Source organism: Eubalaena glacialis, chromosome X, assembly GCF_028564815.1.
Source record: "Eubalaena glacialis isolate mEubGla1 chromosome X, mEubGla1.1.hap2.+ XY, whole genome shotgun sequence".
In the NCBI taxonomy this organism is placed as follows: Eukaryota; Metazoa; Chordata; class Mammalia; order Artiodactyla; family Balaenidae; genus Eubalaena; species Eubalaena glacialis.
In genome coordinates, this window is record NC_083736.1 from 45,655,270 (window position 1) to 45,676,471 (window position 21,202).

Genomic DNA, 21,202 nt, shown 5'->3' on the forward strand with positions numbered 1-21,202 from the left:
TCCTACATCTCTGATTGTTCTTTCTTTCTCTTTTACACCCCTTTTCTCCTCTCACTCTTAGCTGATGGCTTCCTCTTATGTTTGATTTAAAAAGAGATGTATTGAAAAGAGAACATCCTCATCTTTCCATCACTTCATTACCAACCTACCTTGCTTTACCTCTTCTTAATATAGATCATTATGCTTATTTTTAAAAATCAAAGTTCAAGCCCCTATTTCTGCTCAGACCTCCCAAGGACTTTGCTGCTGAAATTATCCCTTATTTTCTACACCATCTATTTCTCCCTCACTACTGGATTATCCCATTAGCAGTCAGATATTTCATATTAAATAGTCAAGATATTTAATATTAAATCTCCCTTTCTTGATCCCAAATCCCTTCCAGCTAATACTCCACTTTTCCGTACCCCTTCACAGCTAAACTCCTAGGAAGACATTATCTTCACTACCCATTCTTTAATGAAATCATCCATTCAGGCTTTTATCTCCAACATTCCATTGTCAAGGTTACCAATCGCTTCCATGTTGCCAAAATCAATAGTCAATTCTCAGAATCAATGTCTCATCAACATTTGACATAGTTGACTACTCCCTCTTTCTTTAATCAGTTTCTTCACTTGGGTTGTAGACACCATTCTCTTCTGGTTTTTTCCTACCACACTGGCCATTTCTCAGCTTTTTTTTTTTTTTGGTTGCTCATTTGCCCTACCGCTAAATATTGGAGTACCCCAAGGCTCAGTCCAAGGACCTCCCCTCTTTGCTGTCTACACTTAACCCATTAGAGATTTCATCTAGTCTCAAAGCTTTATCAGAGGGTGATTCTAAAATTTAAATAGTTAACACTGACTTATTTCCTGACATCTATCTCATTTCTTAGTATATATTAGCATGTAGCTGTCAAATGGACATCTTAAACTTAACACGTATAAAACCAAGCTATTTATTTCCTATTCCTTCTTACCACTCACCAAACTTGTTCCTCTTCCAGTCTTTCCCACTTCAGTTTTCCCACCTTGGTTTTCAGGCCAAAACCAAGGAACCTTTTATTTCTTACCTACCCACTCCATACCACAACGCTGCCCAACTCAAACCTAATCCATTAACAAGCCCTCCAAAACAAATTCCACATTCAACTACTTTTCACTATTTCCACTACTAAAATCCAAGCCAAGCCATAACCACCTCTTGCCTGAATTAGCCTCCTAACAAATTTCCCTGCTTCCACTCTGCCCCCTACAGTCTGTTCTCCATACAGCAGCCAAGGTGTTCATCTCCAAGTGCAAAACAAATCATAGTGCTGTCCTGCTTAGAACAGGTTTGCTCTGCAATTAGAATAAATCTGAACTCCTTACCAGAGCTTACAATGCCCTATGTGACTGTGTTCCTGACTACCTTTTCAATTTCATCTCCTTTCATGCTCCTTTTTGCTTACTACACTCTAGTTTCAGTAGCTTTCTTTCTGATCCCTGAATACATCATGTATTTTTCCATTTAAGGACTTTTATACTTGATATCCTTCTGCCTGTAATGCTCTTCTCCCCAGATCTTTATATGGCTGCCTGTCTCTCATCATTTAATTCTTAGTTCAAATATCTTCAGAGAAGCCTTCCCTGAACTAGCTAAAGCCTCCTCTGTCCCCATTATATCCACACTCAGTCATTTTATATGCTCTTACACTTATTTGTTTTCCTTTATAGCACTTCTCACAAACTGATATTATATAATATGTTTACTTGTTTGTGATTATTGTGTACTTCCTCTATCCCCACTAGAATATCAGCTTCATGAGAAAAAGAACTATTTTGTCCCGTGGTATATCCCCAGTTCCTATAAGAGTACCTGGCACAGAGTATGGCCCTAGTAGATATTTGTCTGATGAAGGAAGAAAGGGAGGGAGGGAGGGAGGGAGGGAGGGAGGGAAGGAAGGAAGGAAGGAAGGAAGGAAGGAAGGAAGGAAGGAAGGAAGGAATGGAGGAAGGAAGGAAGGAAGGAAGGAAGGAAGGGAAGGAGGGAGGAAGGAAGGAAGAGTTTCTCTCCCTGTGCTTAGCTCTTAAGTATACGTCCCCCAGGATTTTGTCCATCCCTCTTCCCTTCCCCTCTATACTGCCCTTTTTGGAAGATCCCTCCCACCTCCCCCAAGGTTTCAATTACAATCTACCCAACTAACTCTCAATCTAATTATTGTGTCTTTGTTTCTTTTCTATACCCAAGACTTATAGTTACAATTGACTGCTGGACATTTCTACTAAGAGGTCTTAATAGATACTTCAATCTCTGCATGTCTAAAACTGAGCTCATTATTTTACTTCCTTCTGATATAATGTATATAAAATACTGAGTCAAATGCACAGTATCTAGTAGGGACTCAATAAATCCTAGTTCTTGTAACTCCATCTAGCCTATTAAGCAAGAAACTCTGGACTCATCTTTGACTCATATTTATTTTCTTGAACCCACCACCTCAATTTTCAAGTATTTGGAAGTCTGACAATCCAACACCCCTGGGATTCTCAGCTTTTAATCCTCACTCTGGTAACCCTGATTGCCCTTGCCTGGCACACATTCATTCAATTCAATTAGCTATTCGATGAGTATTGAACTTGTATCCCTGCTAGGCACTATGATGGCTATGTCAAAGATGCAAGGATAAATAACACATGGACACCACCCAAAATTTATAGGGGGAAACGGATGAGTAAACAGGCTGTTACAATATAGAATAAGCAGTTCTAGATAGAGGAAATCAGCGGGTGTTGTTTATGGGAGGAAAACTTAATACAGTCCAGGGATGAAAGAGCTAAGGAAAGAGTCTTACAAGTGGCAAAGCCTTGGTCAAGTCTTGAGTTAGCTAAGCAAACAAGAGGAGGGAGCAGTCATCATGCCAGGAAGAAGGAGCAGAATGTGAAAAGACACAGAGATATGGGAGATGATGTTACAGTTGGGGAGTACATGCAGTTGAACATGGGCACAGCATAGATTGGAAGCTTGTGTGGAGATAAATACGGTTATATTCTAAAGGGCCTTGTTCAACCAAATTAAGGAGTTTGGATTTTATCTTAAACACAATAGGGAACCTTGAAGGGTTGTGGTGAGTAAGGGTTTCATGACCAGATTCAAGTTTATTTATTTTTTTTTATTTTATTTTTTTTAACTTATTTATTTATTTATTTATGGCTGTGTTGGGTCTTCGTTTCTGTGCGAGGGCTTCCCCCAGTTGCGGCAAGCGGGGGCCACTCTTCATCGCGGTGCGCGGGCCTCTCACCATCGCGGCCTCTCTTGTTGCGGAGCACAGGCTCCAGACGCACAGGCTCAGTAGTTGTGGCTCACGGGCCTAGTTGCTCCGCGGCATGTGGGATCTTCCCAGACCAGGGCTCGAAGCCGTGTCCCCTGCATTAGCAGGCAGATTCTCAACCACTGCGCCACCAGGGAAGCCCCAGATTCAAGTTTAAAAAGAAGACTCTGGTTGTAGTGTGGAGAACACATTCAATTCAGGAGGTGGAGAGCATGGAAAGACTAGAGGTAGATAAACTAGTTGAGGGACTATTGCAGTGAACACATAAGTGAGGAGAAATGTGAGAAATTTTCAGTAGGTAAAAATTGCCAAGACTTGGTCAATTAGATACAGAACTGAGTAGTTGAGAAAACTGAGTTCACTGGGAACTATTTACTTCTATAGAGGTACACAGGAGGAGAAGCAGATTTCATCAGGTATTGGAGATGGAGGTTAATAAATTTAATACATACATGTGGAGTTTTTGAGATATCTGTGGGGGCATACAAATATCCAGAAAGCAGTGGGATATATGAGAGAGTAGTATGGGATAGAATGAGATATTTGTAAGTCTTACTTGCTAAGTAAAATCATGAGAATGAATTAAAATCACCCAGATTGTACAGTGTGAGAAGAGTAGAGAACCTTGTGTAGAATTCTGGAGAATATATACTTAAGGGGAGTGGAGGAATAGAAAAGAAAAAAACAAAGAAAAGCTAGGGGAAATATAGTGTTACTGGAGCCAAAGGAAGAGGAAATTTTGAGAAGGAAGCAGTGTTCAACAGTGTTAAGTACTGAGGAAAGGCTGTACTGGGTTGAATGGTGTCCCCCACCCCCAAATTAATGTCCACTCAGAACTTCAAAATGCAAGCATATTTGGAAATAGGGCCTTTGCAGATGTAACTAGTTAAGATGAGGTCATACAAGATTAAGGTAAGCCATAAATCCAATAAATGGTGTCCTTATAAGAAGGCCATGCAGACGCAGACACAAAGAGAGAAATGCTATGCACAGAAGGAGGCAGAGATTAGAGTGATGTGCCTATAAGCCAAGGAACACCAAGAGTTGCTGGCGACCACCAGAAGCTAGGAAGAGGCAAGGAAGGATTCTTTCCTAGAGTCTTCAGAAAGAGCATGGCCCTGTTAACACCTTGATTTCAGATTTCTAGCTCCCAGAACTGTGAAAGAATTTCTGTTGTTTTAAGGTACCCAGTTTGTGGTATTTCTTTATGGCAGCTCTAGCATAGTAATGCAGAGGTGAAGTAAGATAAGAATAGGAAAAAGTTCATTGCTTTAAATAATTAACAGGTCACTGGTAATATTGGCCAGAGTCACTTGAGGCACATGGTGAGGGACAGAATTAGATTCTTATGAGTTGTGTTGTGAATGGAAAGTGGAAGAGTAGGAATAGTGAGTGTAGACAAGGTAATTTAGCTATGAAAGAAAAAAAGGGTAATATCTAAAGATAAACATAGGTCTGACAAAGGTTATTTTCAAGATGGGAAAGATCTGAGCTGGTTTTCAGACATAGAGGGTGGACTCAGGGCAAAGAGAAGGATAACAGGCTGATAATATGTGAAAAAAGGAGAGTGGAAATCAAAAGTGCAAAATTTCTCCAGGAAGTAGAGGGGAATGAGGACCAGGCCACAAGTGAAAGAATTGGGTACGTCCAAGTGAGGAGATAAACATTTTAAATGCATATCCCTTGAGTTTCAGGGAGATGAGGATAGAAAAAAAGTCCTTTAGACCCATCTATACAGGGTCTTCAATGCTGGAATGAAATGGCTGGACTTAATTCTGGAGGCAATTGCAGCCTTTTTTGAGAAAGGGAATGACATGACCCAGGCTAAGCACAATTGAGATCTCATAATTCATGAGGTTTACCCAGAGCACAATTACTGCTGATTGAAATGAATACAGAGATGTGCTTTAGGGAGATTCATTTGGCAGAATTGCAGAGAATGGGTTAGAGGGCATCCAGACAAGAGGTAATGAGTCCCTGACAGTAGCAGGAAGAAGGCAAAGGAGATAGATGAGTTGGATATTAGAAACACTGCAGAAGAAGCTCAGAAAGGGCTTGGGGACTGTTGGGGATAAAAAAGGGAATGGAAGAGGATTCTACAGTTGTGAGCTTGACTTACAGGGGTGGGAAATATGCCATGGTCAGAAATAGAGATATTAGGTGGGGAAGTTGGCTGAGGGGTAATACACACTTTGGAATGGAAGTCTGCAGGTCAGAAAGAAGGTAAAGTTGGGCAGAGGTATCTGGCAGTCTCCTGCATCTAGGAGAGAGGTGAAACACTTGGATGTGGATCAATTCATAAAAGAGTTGGCAGAGGGAAAAGATAAGGTAAAGGTTAGGACAGTGAAGGTACTTTGGATGTAGGAAGATGATGTCTCCCTCAAGTGCAGGAAGGCTTCTTAGAGGAGGTAGCAAATGTGAGACATCCCAGAAATGGTGAAAAGAATGCTTAACTGGTAAGCAGAAGCTGCTTGTTTAGTCCTACCTCTGTCACTTCTAAGCTATGTGAACTTAGAGTCTTTTCCTGTCCTGGGCATTTTTTTCACGTATAAAATGGGGTTGCTAAATACAGTGATTAGAGAGACCCCTTTTAGCTCTGACAGTACATTTTCCTTTGATTGCAGCTTGACTTTAGTGTATGGCCAGTCTTTGGTTCAGCAGAGAAAGGTGAAAAACTTTCTAGGTCAAGGAACAACATAGAAAAGGCAAAGAGGCACACTCAAGGAACGAGAAGTAAACCAATTTGGAACTAGTTGTTTTTCACAACTTGTGCTATCCAACCTAATGATTAATCTGGTTGACAATTATTATTACGATTGATAATAACACCTCATCTATGTTGTTAAAAGTGCTAGCCATTAAAAGGAAACTTGTGTAACATAGTTTTAACCAGTATTGTACTCCCTGCTAAAGTCAGTACTTTAGCAGGGAGTATAAAGTCAGAAGGATAAGGACTGCCATCTTTTTATTTATTCGGGAAAAGGAAAAGAACAATCATTAAATCCTACTTTACCTCAGGTACTTTCATATATTTAACTAAAATGCAATTTCCATGAGGGCAAGATTTTCTCTTTAAATCTACTGTATTAACTGCTGTATCACCAATACCTGGAACAGTGCCTAGAATATAGTTGGCACTCGATAAATATTCTTTGAATGACTTGGGAAAAATATATATATAAAATCTCATTTAATCCTTACAACAAACTTGCAAAAGAGGCATTAGCATTCTCATTATACAGGAGGGAAAAGAATGGCTAAAAGAAGTTACGTAAACTTGTTCAAAGTCATGCCAGGGTCAAACACAGTAGACTATAAGCTATATATGGGCAGGGAATGTGTCTGTTTTATTCTTTATGGTATCCCCAGCAGTTAGCTCATTATCTAGATTATAGAAGCACTCAATAAATATCTTTCTTAATGTATATGTATAACTGATTCACTTTGCTATACACCTGAAACTAACACAACATTGTGAAGTAACTATACTCTAAAAAAATTTTAAAATATATATCTTTTTTATTGAAGTATAGTTGACTTACAATGTTGTGTTAGTTTCTGGTGTACAGCAAAGTGAATCAGATATATATATGTGTGTGTGTGTGTGTATGTATACATATATATAAACATACATATATACATACATATATATTCTTTTTCAGATTCTTTTCCATTATAGGTTATTACAAGATATTGAATATAGGTCCTGTGCTATATAGTAGGTCCTCGTTTGTTTTTTTTTTTAATATATAGTAGTGTGTATATCTTTTGAATAGGAGGAAGCAAGCAAGCAAACACATACTTGTATGAACACAAATACAATTCATTTTGCCTTATACCAACCACATCATCACCCAAACTCAAAAGAATAATTGAATCTCAAGAATTCATCAGTTGGTCTCACATGTTTGTTGGTTCAAACATTCTGTGATTTTTTTTTATGCAGTCTCACTTGTAGACAGTGGTGGTTCTCTTTCAGTCCTTTTAACATTTAGATAGTCTCAAGGTCTTCTTTTTGGAGGATGCTTTATACCTTCTTTTTGGAGGATGCTTCTTTTTGGAGGATGCTTTAAACTTTTTCTATAAAGAGCCAGGTAGTAAATATTTTAGACTTTGAGGGCCATATGTTCTCTGATGGAAATACTCAACTCTGCCATTGTGGTATAAAAGCAACATGTAGATGAATGAACATATCTGTATTCCAATAAAATATTATTTACAAAAACAGGTAGCCGGCCAGATTTTGCCACAGACCATAGTTTACCTATCCCTGTTTTATAATAGTACTTCGATTCTTACATCTCTTGCCTTTCCAGGACTTCTCTAACACTGTGTCAACTGTGAAGCTCCTCCTATCCTTGGTATATTAATACAAGACAGGACAAATACGGTTTTAATGAGTTGTAACAGTTAAACCCCTTCCATTTAATAATTGTAGATGGCAGAGGCATAATCATGACAGAGAAAGATCAGCTAGAGAGGTTGGCAGGTAGCCTGGACAAAGCCCCAAAATATGGCTCCTTCTCCTAATCATGTTGGTAGAAGATCTGGACATCAGGTTTGCAGGGACAAAAACTAGATTTTTCGGCTTCTTTTGATCAGTGAACCTAGAGTTGATCAGTTAAAAACAGGCTCACAAATAACCATACCCATAAGAGACTGAATGCAATCTCATACGCCAATTTAGGTGACCATGAAAACTATCAAGTGGACCAATTACTCATATTCTCTACTTCCTTACTTCCCTACGTCAGGATATGTAAAAAAAAATCCTGAGTCTTCATCAAGAATAAAACGGAGAAGACTCAAATCAATAGAATTAGAAATGAAAAAGGAGAAGTAACAACTGACACTGCAGAAATACAAAGGATCATGAGAGATTACTACAAGCAACTATATGCCAAAAAAATGGACAATCTGGAAGAAATGGACAAATTCTTAGAAATGCACAACATGCCGAGACTGAACCAGGAAGAAATACAAAATATGAATAGACCAATTACAAGCACTGAAATTGAAACTGTGATTAAAAATCTTCCAACAAACAAAAGCCCAGGACCAGATGGCTTCACAGGCGAATTCTATCAAACATTTAGAGAAGAGCTAACACCTATCCTTCTCAAACTCTTCCAAAATATTGCAGAGGGAGGAACACTCCCCAACTCATTCTATGAGGCCACCATCACCCTGATACCAAAACCAGACAAAGATGTCACAAAGAAAGAAAACTACAGGCCAATATCACGGATGAACATAGATGCAAAAATCCTCAACAAAATACTAGCAAACAGAATCCAACAGCACATTAAAGGGATCATACACCATGATCAACTGGGGTTTATCCCAGGAATGCAAGGATTCTTCAATATATAAAAATCAATCAATGTGATACACCATATTAACAGATTGAAGGAGAAAAACCATATGATCATCTCAATACATGCAGAGAAAGCTTTCGACAAAATTCAACACCCATTTATGATAAAAACCCTTCCAGAGAGTAGGCATAGAGGGAACTTTCCTCAACATAATAAAGGCCATATACGGCAAACCGACAGCCAACATCGTCCTCAATGGTGAAAAACTGAAACCATTTCCACTAAGATCAGGAACAAGACAAGGTTGCCCACTCTCACCACTATTATTCAACATAGTTTTGGAAGTGTTAGCCACAGCAATCAGAGAAAAAAAGAAATAAGAGGAATCCAATTCGGAAAAGAAGGAGTAAAGCTGTCACTGCTTGCAGATGACATGATACTATACATAGAGAATCCTAAAGATGCTAGCAGAAAACTACTAGAGCTAATCAATGAATTTGGTAAAGTAGCAGGATACAAAATTAATGCACAGAAATCTCTTGCATTCCTATACACTAAGGATGAAAAATCTGAAAGTGAAATTAAGAAAACACTCCCATTTACCATTGCAACAAAAAGAATAAAATATCTAGGAATAAACCTACCTAAGGAGACAAAAGGCCTGTATGCAGAAAATTATAAGACACTGATGAAAGAAATTAAAGATGATACAAATAGATGGAGAGATATACCATGTTCTTGGATTGGAAGAATCAACATTGTGAAAATGACTCTACTACCCAAAGCAATCTACAGATTCAATGCAATAACTATCAAACTACCACTGGCAAATTTCACAATTTGTATGGAAACACAAAAGACCCCGAATGGGGGCTTCCCTGGTGGCGCACTGGTTGAGAGTCTGCCTGCCAATGCAGGGGACACGGGTTCGAGCCCTGGTCTGGGAAGATCCCACGTGCCGCGGAGCAGCTGGGCCCGTGAGCCACGATTACTGAGCCTGCGCGTCTGGAGCCTGTGCTCCACAACAAGAGAGGCCGTGATGGTGAGAGGCCCGCGCACCGCGATGAAGAGTGGCCCCCACTTGCCGCAAGTAGAGAAAGCCCTCGCACAGAAACGAAGACCCAATGCAGCCATAAAATAAATAAAATAATAAATACTTTAAAAAAAAAAAGTAAACTCAGAACCATCTGCTTTAAAGCACCAGTCCCATATCCTTTGTAAATCTCATCTTTGCCCCTTTCTTAAAAAAAAAAAAAAAAAAAGACCCCGAATGGAACAGGATAGAAAGCCCAGAGATAAACCCACGCACATATGGTCACCTTATCTTTGATAAAGGAGGCAAGAGTATACAGTGGAGAAAAGACAGCCTCTTCAATAAGTGGTGCTGGGAAAACTGGACAGCTACATGTAAAAGAATGAAATTAGAACACTCCCTAACACCATACACAAAAATAAACTCAAAATGGATTAACGACCTAAATGTAAGGCCAGACGCTATCAAACTCTTAGAGGAAAACATAGGCAGAACACTCTATGACATATACCACAGCAAGATCTTTTTTGACCCACCTCCCAGAGAAATGGAAATAAAAACAAAAATAAACAAATGGGACCTAATGAAACTTAAAAGCTTTTGCACAGCAATGGAAACCATAAAGAAGACGAGAAGACAGCCCTCAGAATGGGAGAAAATATTTGCAAATGAAGCAACTGACAAATGATTAATCTCCAAAACTTACAAGCAGCTCATGCAGCTCCATATCAAAAAAACAAACAACCCAATCCAAAAATGGGCAGAAGACCTAAATAGACATTTCTCCAAAGAAGATATATAGATTGCCAACAAACACATGAAAGAATGCTCAACATCATTAATCATTAGAGAATTGCAAATCAAAACTACAATGAGATATCATCTCACACCGGTCAGAATGGCCATCATCAAAAAATCTACAAACAATAAATGCTGGAGAGGGTGTGGAGAAAAGGGAACCCTGTTGCACTGTTGGTGGGAATGTAAATTGATACAGCCACTATGGAGAACAGTATGGAGGTTCCTTAAAAAACTAACAATAGAACTACCACACGACCCACCAATCCCACAACCGGGCATATACCCTGAGAAAACCATAATTCAAAAAGAGTCATGTACCAAAATGTTCATTGCAGCTCTATTTACAATAGCCATGACATGGAAGCAACCTAAGTGTCCATTGACAGATGAATGGATAAAGAAGATGTGGCACATATATACAATGGAATATTACTCAGCCATAAAAAGAAACGAGATTGAATTATTTGTAGTGAGGTGGATGGAGTTAGAGTCTGTCATACAGAGTGAAGTAAGTCAGAAAGAGAGAAACAAATACCGTATCCTAACACATACATATGGAATCTAAAAAACAAACAAACAAAAAGATGGTCATGAAGAACCTAGGGGCAAGACGGGAATAAAGACGCAGACCTACTAGAGAATGGACTTGAGCATACGGGGAGGGGGAAGGGTAAGCTGGGACGAAGTGAGAGAGTGGCATGGACATATATACACTACCAAACGTAAAATAGATAGCTAGTGGGAAGCAGCTGCATAGCACAGGGAGATCAGCTCGGTGCTTTGTGACCACCTAGAGGGGTGGGATAGGGAGGGTGGGAGGGAGGAAGACACAAGAGGGAAGAGATATGGGAACATATGTATATGTATAACTGATTCACTTTGTTATAAAGCAGAAACTAACACACCATTGTAAAGCAATTATACTCCAATAAAGTTGTTAAAAGAAAACAATTGTGAGTCTTTCTTATGTGCCATAAGGTGTACTAGGTGCTGAGGACACAATGAATATGAAGCAGCTGCTCCCCTCATGGTTCTTCTAGTCCAGGGGTCAGCACATTTTTTTCTGTAAAGGGCAAAATAATATTTTTTTGGCTTTTCAGTTGTGACAGTTTCTGTCACAACTACTGAGTTTTGCCATCATAGTGTGAAAGCAGCTATAGACAATATGTAAATGAATAGGCATGGCTCTGTTCCAATAAAACTTTATTTATGGACACTGAAATTTGAGTTTCATATAATTTTCACATGTCATAAAATCCTATTCTTTCTTTTCCCCAACCATTTGAAAATACATTTTAAAAAACACTCTTAGTAGCAGGCCATCCCCAAAAATGTGATGGGTTGGATTTAGCCCATGGGCTGTAGTTGGCCAACTCCTGGTCTGGTGTAATGGGGAAGATAAACGTAGAAACAGATTATTTCAACACAATGTGATAAAACCTACTACAGTTCTATGGGAGCCAGAGAAAGTTCACCTAACTCAACCCAAGGCATCAAAGAAAGTACCCTAGAAACATCCCCAGAGCTGAATCTTAAAGGTTAATATGAAGGCATTAACTAAGGAAAGAAAGAGGAAAGTATGCTCCAATAGAAAGCAGAGAATGATGAGAGTCAGAGGTGACAAACAGCATGAAATTCTTGGGGAATGGTATTGCTCTAGCACAAAAGACAAGTGTCAGATGAAGTTGCAGGTATGGGTAGGGATGAAGATATACAATGTCTTATTTACCATGCCTCTGGGCAATGAAGGCCACTTACAAGTTTCCAGTAGGGGATTAATATAATTGAATCTGTATTTTAGATTTACTTCTGTGGCAACACCTTGGCAGACAGATCTGAGACAGCCAAGAGGCTACTGAAATAGTCCAGGGGAGAGATGATAAGGGCAATAGTGGTGAAAATGGAGGGAGGAGGATAAATTCTGGAAGTGTCTAAGAGGTTAAATCAACATGGCTTAGTGAGGGAGAACAAGGAGTCAAAAATGACTCAGATTTCTCACTCGGATGGCTAGATGGATGAAAGTACCACCAACTGCTATTGGAAAGGGAGAGAGCTTTATAAGCCAGATAATGAGTTCAGATTTACACACATTGCCTTTCAGTTTCTGCTGGGTTTTCCTGTAGAGATGTTTACCAGGCTGCTGTGCATATGAGCTTTGGGGAGAGATCAGAACTAGAGATATAGTCGTGAGCACAGAATAGGCGAAAATGATATTTGAGGGCTTGATGATATTGAAGAGCAGCTGTAAAGAGAACGGGGTATGTGAAAGCTAGAAGGAGGTAAGGTTGTTATCAGAGAGTTGAATTTAGTCTTTCTCAGCTGATTCCTGAGAATTAAGCCCTAAGGCCTCAAGACAGTGGTTCTCAAACTGTAAGCTTTACACCTGGAAAGCTTGTTAAAACATATTGCTGAGTACCACCCTCAGAGTTTTGATTCAGTAGGTCTATGGTAATGCCCAATAATTTGCATTTCTAACAAGTTTCTAAGTGATGCTCACCAGTAAGAAACACAGCCCTGAAGAATCCATTGTATGTAATGAATTAACTTCTCTCTTCTGCATCTAGCACACTCCTAGTTATGTGCCATCCTTGGGAAAATTGAGATAATGGTCACTCAACTTATTTTCTTTCTTCTGTGATTCAGGTAAGGAACTCCAATGGAGAAAGACTGGAAGGTGTCAGGGTTCCATGATTGAGTCACCAGACTCTAGCCTAGGTTAGACATTCAATAAATATTTGTTGACTGAAAGGTTGGCACAGTCCATGGTACAGTCGGGGGAGTGAGCTGCTGATATAGAAGGGTTTATCTCTGAAGTTGAGATCAAGGACCCATAAGACTAAAGTTTGTGATTCTTTACAAGAACAATGAAATCTTTCAGTATGACAGCAGGAACTAGGGTAGAGAAGATGATGGTGAAGCAGGTGCCAAAGTATAAAACGGAAGTGGGAGAATGACCTGCAGGCTGACAGATGACACTGGTAAGGAAATGAAAATGATAAAGTCTGCTTGTTTGAATTTCAAAAGGGATTTTTGTGTGAGGGTAGAGGAATAATGGTTTAGAAGTTGTCTGTGGAAAGCATGCCTAAACCAGGGCATGTGTATATACTATCCATCAAATTGTGTCTTAATTTTATCATTACAACAGTGCCCTGAGACTTTACCCGCGTGATAAAAAATAGCATCTACACATTTTCTCTTTCTGGACAGTTTTGTAATTTCCAGCATAAACAACTTCTTTCTTTCATACATATTTCCTACTAAGGTCATTTCTAAGAATTGTATGTGTTTGGTTGCTATTGTGAATGGGATATATTTCTCCTTATAGCTCCTCATCGGTTAATGTGGTCTAGTTTTAAATTAAATTTGTGCTTCTTTGACTTATCCTTTGAACTGGTTGTAACACCTTACAATTTCCTTATTAATGTTAAATAAAAATCTTTAACACATTCATTTTTCTATCGCTATGAGTTAAGATTTTACCTTTTTAAAAATTATCTTTTAACATTTGCAATGAATTGTTATTGTGCAACATTACTGAAGTAGATTTGATAGAATTTCATTTATAGGTTTCCCATCTAAGTTCAGAAATTGGATAGAATGTTATTTTTGGAGCAGTTTGTCAGGTGTTGGTATCAGAGTGATGCTACCTTCAAAACCAATGTGAATAACTCTTCAAGATGTTCAATTGTATAACATTGCTATAGAATTGAATTTGTCTACTCCTAGAAAGTTTGAAGGAACTCGCTGATAAATACATCTGACCTTAAAGTATTTGTAGAAGTTTCTCTTTGATGATTGTTTTCAATGTTTCTACAATTACAGGTCCATTTAGTTTGCAACTTCTCAATAATGTTTGCCATTTAATATTTTATTAGATATTTTAAATTTCTCTGAGATTTTCAAATTTATTAAGGTACAATTTAGTAGTATCCTATAATTTAAGAAACCTTTGTATTTGCTCTTATATTCCATTTATCATTTAAATTTTATTTATAATTCATCATTGTTTTCTTGATTAAATTTGCTAGAGGCTTATCTACTTAATTCATTCCCCCATTAAAAAAACCCTACCCATCGGCTTCATATTATACTGGATTCTTAGTCACATAATTTCATTCTTCATATTTAATAATGAAATATTTAAGGCTATAAATTTACTCCTGAATATTGCTCTCAAAGATTTGATAAGTCGTGATCTCGTTTTTGTTATTTTTTATTAGTCTGCCAGTGTTTCTTTGAGCTAATACTTGCATATAAATGTGTTCTGAAATATTCATGCAGTTGAAGACTTTTGTTTAAATTTGTTTTCAAGTTTATAAAAGTTTTACATTATCATCAGAGAACAGAGAAAGTGTGTCTACTTGCAAGAGTTTGCAAAGGTTTTCTTTGTGGCATATCAATGATCATTTTTTTAAATGTTACCAGAATATTTGAAAAGATAGTGTATTCGCTGTCTATAGAATATAATTTTTGACATTTATTAATTAGACCCTATGAATTATGGTTTTCAAACCTTTGAAGTACATATTTTAGGTCTACTTTATCTGATATAGTTAAATTATGTTAAAGTTTCCCATATAGACATTTATATAATTTTTCTTCTTTTATTGCAGGTTTTTTCTTTACATATTTAGATCCTTTTTTTTTTTCCTCAAACAATGGTTTCATGAATACAAATCCTTAATATAGTCTGTATCTTCTATCTCTTGGGACCAATGTGAGTGTATGGTTATTGGTCCTGTTTTGTTTTCTTTTTTTCAAATAGATAAGTGACATGATTAGATGCCTACTTGGAGAATGGATTGATTGGAAGGAGGTGAGACTACAAGATTAGAAGCCAGTGAGAAGACTATTACAATGGTCCAGGTAAGAAATAATGAACAATTGGATTAAGACAAGGGCTACAGAGAGGTTTTTAGCAAGTAGAATAATCAAGACTTGGAATAACTTGGATTGAAGTGGCTTGAGGCAAGTGAGAAGAGTTGAGGGCAACACCTAGATTTCTGACTTAGTTAACCATTATCTAAAGAGCAATATAGGAGGAAGAGCTGGGCTGGCTTTTCAGAATAAGCCATTTTCTGAAGTTCCTTCTTTACATTCATCCCCAAACACTCAAGCTCAGACCTAAAGCTCAGTGTTGAATCTTTGTCAGTTGATTGCTTTACTCAAACCAAAGACTTTCTACCTTAGTATAAAACACTAGGCTAAATATTAAATTTCATGGAGATCACATTTCTTTTATGTGCTGAGAGCTCTTTCATAAATTAGAAGAATAACTTGGACTAAGAAAGAAGGAATAAATGTCCTACACCATCCCCAGGGTAGTCCATAGGTGAAGGTTAAGTTTTCCACAAGAGGGCAGCATCACCTAATAAATTATGTCATTGAACGCCTCCTCCAATAGGGGTTGAGATGGGGAAGCTGAAAGGGTAGACAACTTAGGTTCTGGGAGCCATAGGACCTGCCACACCATGAAAACCAAAGGGCCCGGCTATCTCCAAGGCCATAATTATAGCCACTCTTAAGTGACTGGTAGTGGCAGATGTCACCACAGCAGGGAGAAAGAAGACATGGAGCTCACCAAGGGAGGATGAGTGAGTGACACACCTGAACACTCTCATTCTTATGACTGGATCAGAAGCCAATGCGGATCATGTCTACATTCCTTCTAAGTGCTGGTATCTCTGTATAACCAGTATTTCTCAAGGGGCTTTATTTCCTGTCAGATCTTTTTCACCCCTAATGGTTTCCCAGCAAATCTTGTCTCTGAAGGTTAGGTTGCAAAGCACAATACAGTCTGATGATCTCCTTATTTCATAATGGTGGTTGGTTACTCCAATTATGCTTCTTTTATACCCTAGGGAAAGGAATGGGACTGAAATTCACTGAGAACCTATTATGTTAAAGGCATTTTACATAAATTGCCTCACTTAATCATCATGCTATTATATAGGAACTATTATTTCCCATGTGACAGAACCAGGAAGTAGCATACATGTGTCTATCTGCTTCTAAAACAAAAACTTCTAAATTCACCAAGCTGCCCCTTTAAGAAGCCTTATTTAAAACCTAAATTATGACCTATCCAATACTGAGTCAGTGACAATGTGTCTATTGTATAAGACATTATTTAACATGTCACCTCTTACCTAGGTACATGGGCAGGCATGGCTTAGTCTTATGCAGGTAATATAATAAATCAATGGGAGGTAATATAATAAATCAATGGGATCCTATATAACTTCACCCTTACTAACTCAAAATCTTTCCCCCTAAGTATTCTCTCCTCAGGATAAATCATTTGCATATAGAGCAGGAGAACAATGGAAGAATTAAAGATGGCTTCTGTGTTTCTGGCTTGGTTGACTAAGGGCATGGTGGTTCCAGTCACTGAGATAAGGAGCTTGCGAGGAGAAGAAGATGATGCATTAGGTTTTGAGCATGTTGTGTGTGAAATGCTTCTGAGACATCTAAGTATAAATGTCTAGTAGAAGTTGGTTATAGGGGTCTGGGGCGTAAGAGATCTAGTCATCCACATACAGATGATAATTGAAACTCGGGGACCAGGTGAGATTTTCCATGGCATATTGATGAAATTAGAAAGGGTAGAACTAGGGGAAACACCAACATTTAAGGGATGGGCAGAGGAAGAGCAGGTGGTAGAGGAACCTCATTTTAAAAAATGAACAGAGAGATAGAAAAAGAACAAGGAAATGGGGTATCTTGAAAGCAAGAAAGGAGAGTTTCACAAAGAAGGGTGTAATCCAGAGCAACAATGTCAAACGCCATATGTAAGTCATATATGATGAAGACTAGAAATAACCCATTGACTCTGACAACTAGGAGGTAATACACATATTTTGACAAAGTAGTTTCAGTGGACTTCTGGGGGTCAAATTCAGAATGCAGTGGGTGGAAAGCTAAACGGTAGGTAATGGTAGGTGAAGTAGAAACAGTGAGTATAGACTCTCCTTTTGAGAGACTGGATATGAACAAAAAGAAGAAGATGGGGCAGAAGCCAGAGGGGGAAGTATGATTACAGGAAGACACAAAATTTTTTCTAATAAAAATAATTAAGATGGAAAAACTTAGGCATGTGTATAGGATAAAGGAAACAAACTAACAGAAAGGGAGAAGTATGAGCTCCAGGAGTAGAGAACAAAGATACAGCAGCAAAATGAAAGGGAGACCTATGGTAAGCTCACCTATAGGTGGATGCTTTGGCAGCAGCAGAATGACTGTCCTTATCTTCCAAATATGTCCTTGTCTTCCTCCTGCTTGTGCCACTCTACTTACCTAGAAAGCCTTTCCCCTCCTGATGGTTTCTTTGTCAAATTCTACCTGTCTTTTAGCTTAGATTCCACCTCCTCTATGAAGTCTTACCCTAACCATCTCTTCTGAAGTGCTTTCTCTTTCTCTTGAACTCTAAGAGCAATTTCTGTCTGAACAATTCATTTGAAAATCACCCTTCACCCTGTGGAATCTCCTTTATGGCTTTCTTTAAAAAAAATGTATTGCTAATTAATTTGTCTTATGTGTGTCTTTTCTCCCCTGTTAGACTGTACACTCCTCAAGGGCAGGCTTCCTGTCTTAGAGTTTGCCACAGCCTCCAGAGTGCCTACCATGGCTGGGAGTAGGAGTTCTTTAAATCTATGTGGTAAAAAATAAATAAATAAATAAATAAATAAATAAAATTTTAAAAAATCTATGTGGTTCAGCAGTGGCAGCCTTTTATGAAGGAGGAGACAGAGAAACACTGGGTTAGGTAGGCCCTTGGTGTGTATTGAGTCATTTAGTTCTCTCAAAAGCAAACGAGGAGAGTGAGTCTTGCAGAGGTAGAATAAATTTATGCAAGATGACATGGGTAGTATGAGATAGTGCCAGGATTTGAACCAAAGGCCCTTTCTCTTATGCCATTCTGCTTCAGTTGTTTGCAAAATTCTGTTCACATGAAACACCTCTTTCCTTGATATTGATAGAGACATGCCCCTATTGAGGCTTTACTACCAACCAAGTGGTTTCAGCGGCCCCTGCACCTTATAGCAAATCTCCCTGTGCCTTACCTCCTGACAATCAGCTTGAGGATCCGGAAGGAGCCTTTGATGAGGATGAGGGCCTCTTGGCGGGAGCCATACAATGGAGTGCCATTGATATTCACCAGCTCATCACCAGTCCTCATCTTCTGGGACAAGGCTGCCTTGCCTCCATCTTCAATCTGTGTTGCAGAGGACAAAAAAGAAAGCAGGTGGTGAGGCGATTCCTTCCCCCAAACTCTACTTCCTGGCTCCTCCCAACTTCTGAGCCACAAATAGTGCTGGGGGATGGCACCAAGATGCTCCAGGGAGCAGCTAAGAAGCTGATTACAGGCCATTATTTACTGAAGGCAAAGCTTGGACAAGCCCTTGAGGAAGAAAACAACACAGACATAATGCAATCTTTGCACTGGAGGAATCAACAGTCCATTTGGGGAGACAAGTGCTTCTAAATAAGAAAACGATGTTCGAAGGAACTCCACAGTGTGGGCATGGAATAGCAAATTGTGCACACAAATTAGAGCCAGAAGAACTAGGATTCAGCAAAATGACCTTTGGCAAGTCCTTCTCTCTTTGGGCAGGCTCTGAAGTCTGACAAACTTGAGTGTGAATCTTGGCTCTAGTACTTCCTAGCTCTGTGACCCCAAGCAAGTTACCTAACATCTCCATGTCTCAATGGCCCCATATGTGAAATACAGATAATAAGCATCCCTACCTCACAGGGTTGTTAGTATGTGAAGTATCTGGGAGCAAGGGGTTGACTCTGAAGACCTTGAAGGTGGCTTCCAGCTCAACCTTCTGTGAGTGGAATTGCAAATCCAAAAGATACAAAGTAACTGATCATTTATCTATATCTCTTCAACAAGTATGTTGTTGACAGTGGGCACTGACCAAGTGCTGGGAACATGGGTGTTCACTGTTCCACCATAGCCTACAGAATTTCCATTGGTCAAGGGCAACCTTGGCAGGAATGTAGTCAGGCTGGGGCGTGGGCATTGAAAGCAAAGGAAGAAATAATAGCCACTAGGGTTGGCAAAAGCAAAGCAAAGCAGAATGTTCCCCCAAGGATCCTTACTTACGGCTACTTTTGTATGTGACATTTCTACTACAAAGGTGAGTTCCACCTATTGGAACATCAATTCCATCCATGGTGGTAGGAGTCATCTCATCCATCCATTAATCCATCCTCAAGTTTTTGGTTAATTTCTAGTATGCAGGGGATAACATGCTTAGTGCTAGAGATACAGAAATGAACAAAGTACACATAGCTCCCAGATTCAGGGGTGGGTTACCATCTAAAGTTCATATGTCCATGGAGATGGGCAGGTGAAAAAAGGTCCAACCCACTAATGGAATCAGGAAGAGGTGTTTGTTTCTCTCAGAAGCAAAAGAGTTGAGGATGATTAAACCATACAATTCTTAGGGAAAGGCAGGTTCTAAATGGCGCAACTAAGGGCTGGTCTTTGCTGCAGGTGTTTTTACATTTACTTCTACTCTTGTTCCAATCTTTCTTTCAGTCCTTTATAGCATCCCTCCAATCTATCCCCACACCATGTAAGTTAGAATATTGCTGAGCTTTAGGTTGGCCAGCTCATGTGCAATTTGGCAGATGAGACCTCCTGAGTTCAGAAAAAAATGTTAATTCAGGATTTAAAAAATCCCATCAAATAAATTGAAATTCTGAGTTAAATCACAGACTGTTATTAAATTTATTGCTGCTAACCCAACAATTTTTTTAATTAACCTTTGTCTGACAAATCATAGGTTAGCCAAGTGACGTTGAATATATATACCTTTGTTCCAATACCTGGGCCACCACTCAAGACAAAACAAGCCAATATTGGTAAATGGGGAACAACTCTCAGCAAATTAAGTAGGATCACACTCTTATTTCCATTGTCATTATCATTATTACTTCACAGTCACTGCTGCCAAAAGAAAGAAAAAAGAAAAAGAAGAAGAAGCAAAGTGCTGTACTTGAATTTCAGAAGTTCTGTTTGAATGATTCATTCCTTTGGCATCCATGGAAGGCCTTCAGCATCAGGCAGGACTTTCAACAGGCATCATCAGCCATTTGAAAGGGCTTCCTTAGGCTAACAAAGAACCACAAACAAGAGTCTAACTAATGAATGCTAATAGATTTTTCCTGTTGATGTACATTAGTCTTAATTCACTCTACCCATTTTTAAATTCATATAACTCAATTATCCATATTACTGTTAACCATAGCAAGTCTTTCCTTCAATATGTATTGATATTAAGTACCACCTCGGGTTAATTAAGCACTTTGTTACATTAATAAGATTTGTTTATTCTACCAGAAAATGAAAGAGGGGTACCTTTTAAACTAAAATGCTTAATTATGGCTGCAGCAAAAGATCAGGCATTTTGCATTCCCTACTGCCACTTTGTTTGCCACTGTCTGAATCCTTGCAGGGACTCTTTCTTGGACTATAGCCTCAAGCCAATTGTCCATGCCCCTTTTTCTGTTCCATGCCCTTTCTCAGTCACCAGCAGCATCACCTTCAGAACATGAATAATAATAACTCCATTTTAGCACAAGTGTGAGGGTTCGCAGACAACAAACCAGCAAATTATGGCACCAAATCCCAAAGTACAGACAGGTCCAGATCAGGAAATGAAACTCCATTTGGTTGAAGAGCCCTTGGACTATACCCCAAACTAGCCCTTTCCCAAACCCAGGGCATTTACTGAGCTATACAAC

The 21,202-nt window shown here is 38.9% G+C and overlaps 1 protein-coding gene across 2 annotated transcripts in view; it reads right to left on the minus strand.

Moving 5' to 3' along the window:
- The window catches only part of SHROOM4 (shroom family member 4), a 204,446-nt gene that overhangs the window by 81,278 nt on the left and 101,966 nt on the right, over positions 1 to 21,202 (minus strand). For both annotated transcript variants that reach the window (XM_061178349.1, XM_061178348.1), the window contains exon 2: positions 18,508 to 18,659. In XM_061178349.1, coding sequence (XP_061034332.1) covers positions 18,508 to 18,659 — 152 coding nt within the window. The remainder of the gene's footprint in view (positions 1 to 18,507; positions 18,660 to 21,202) is intronic.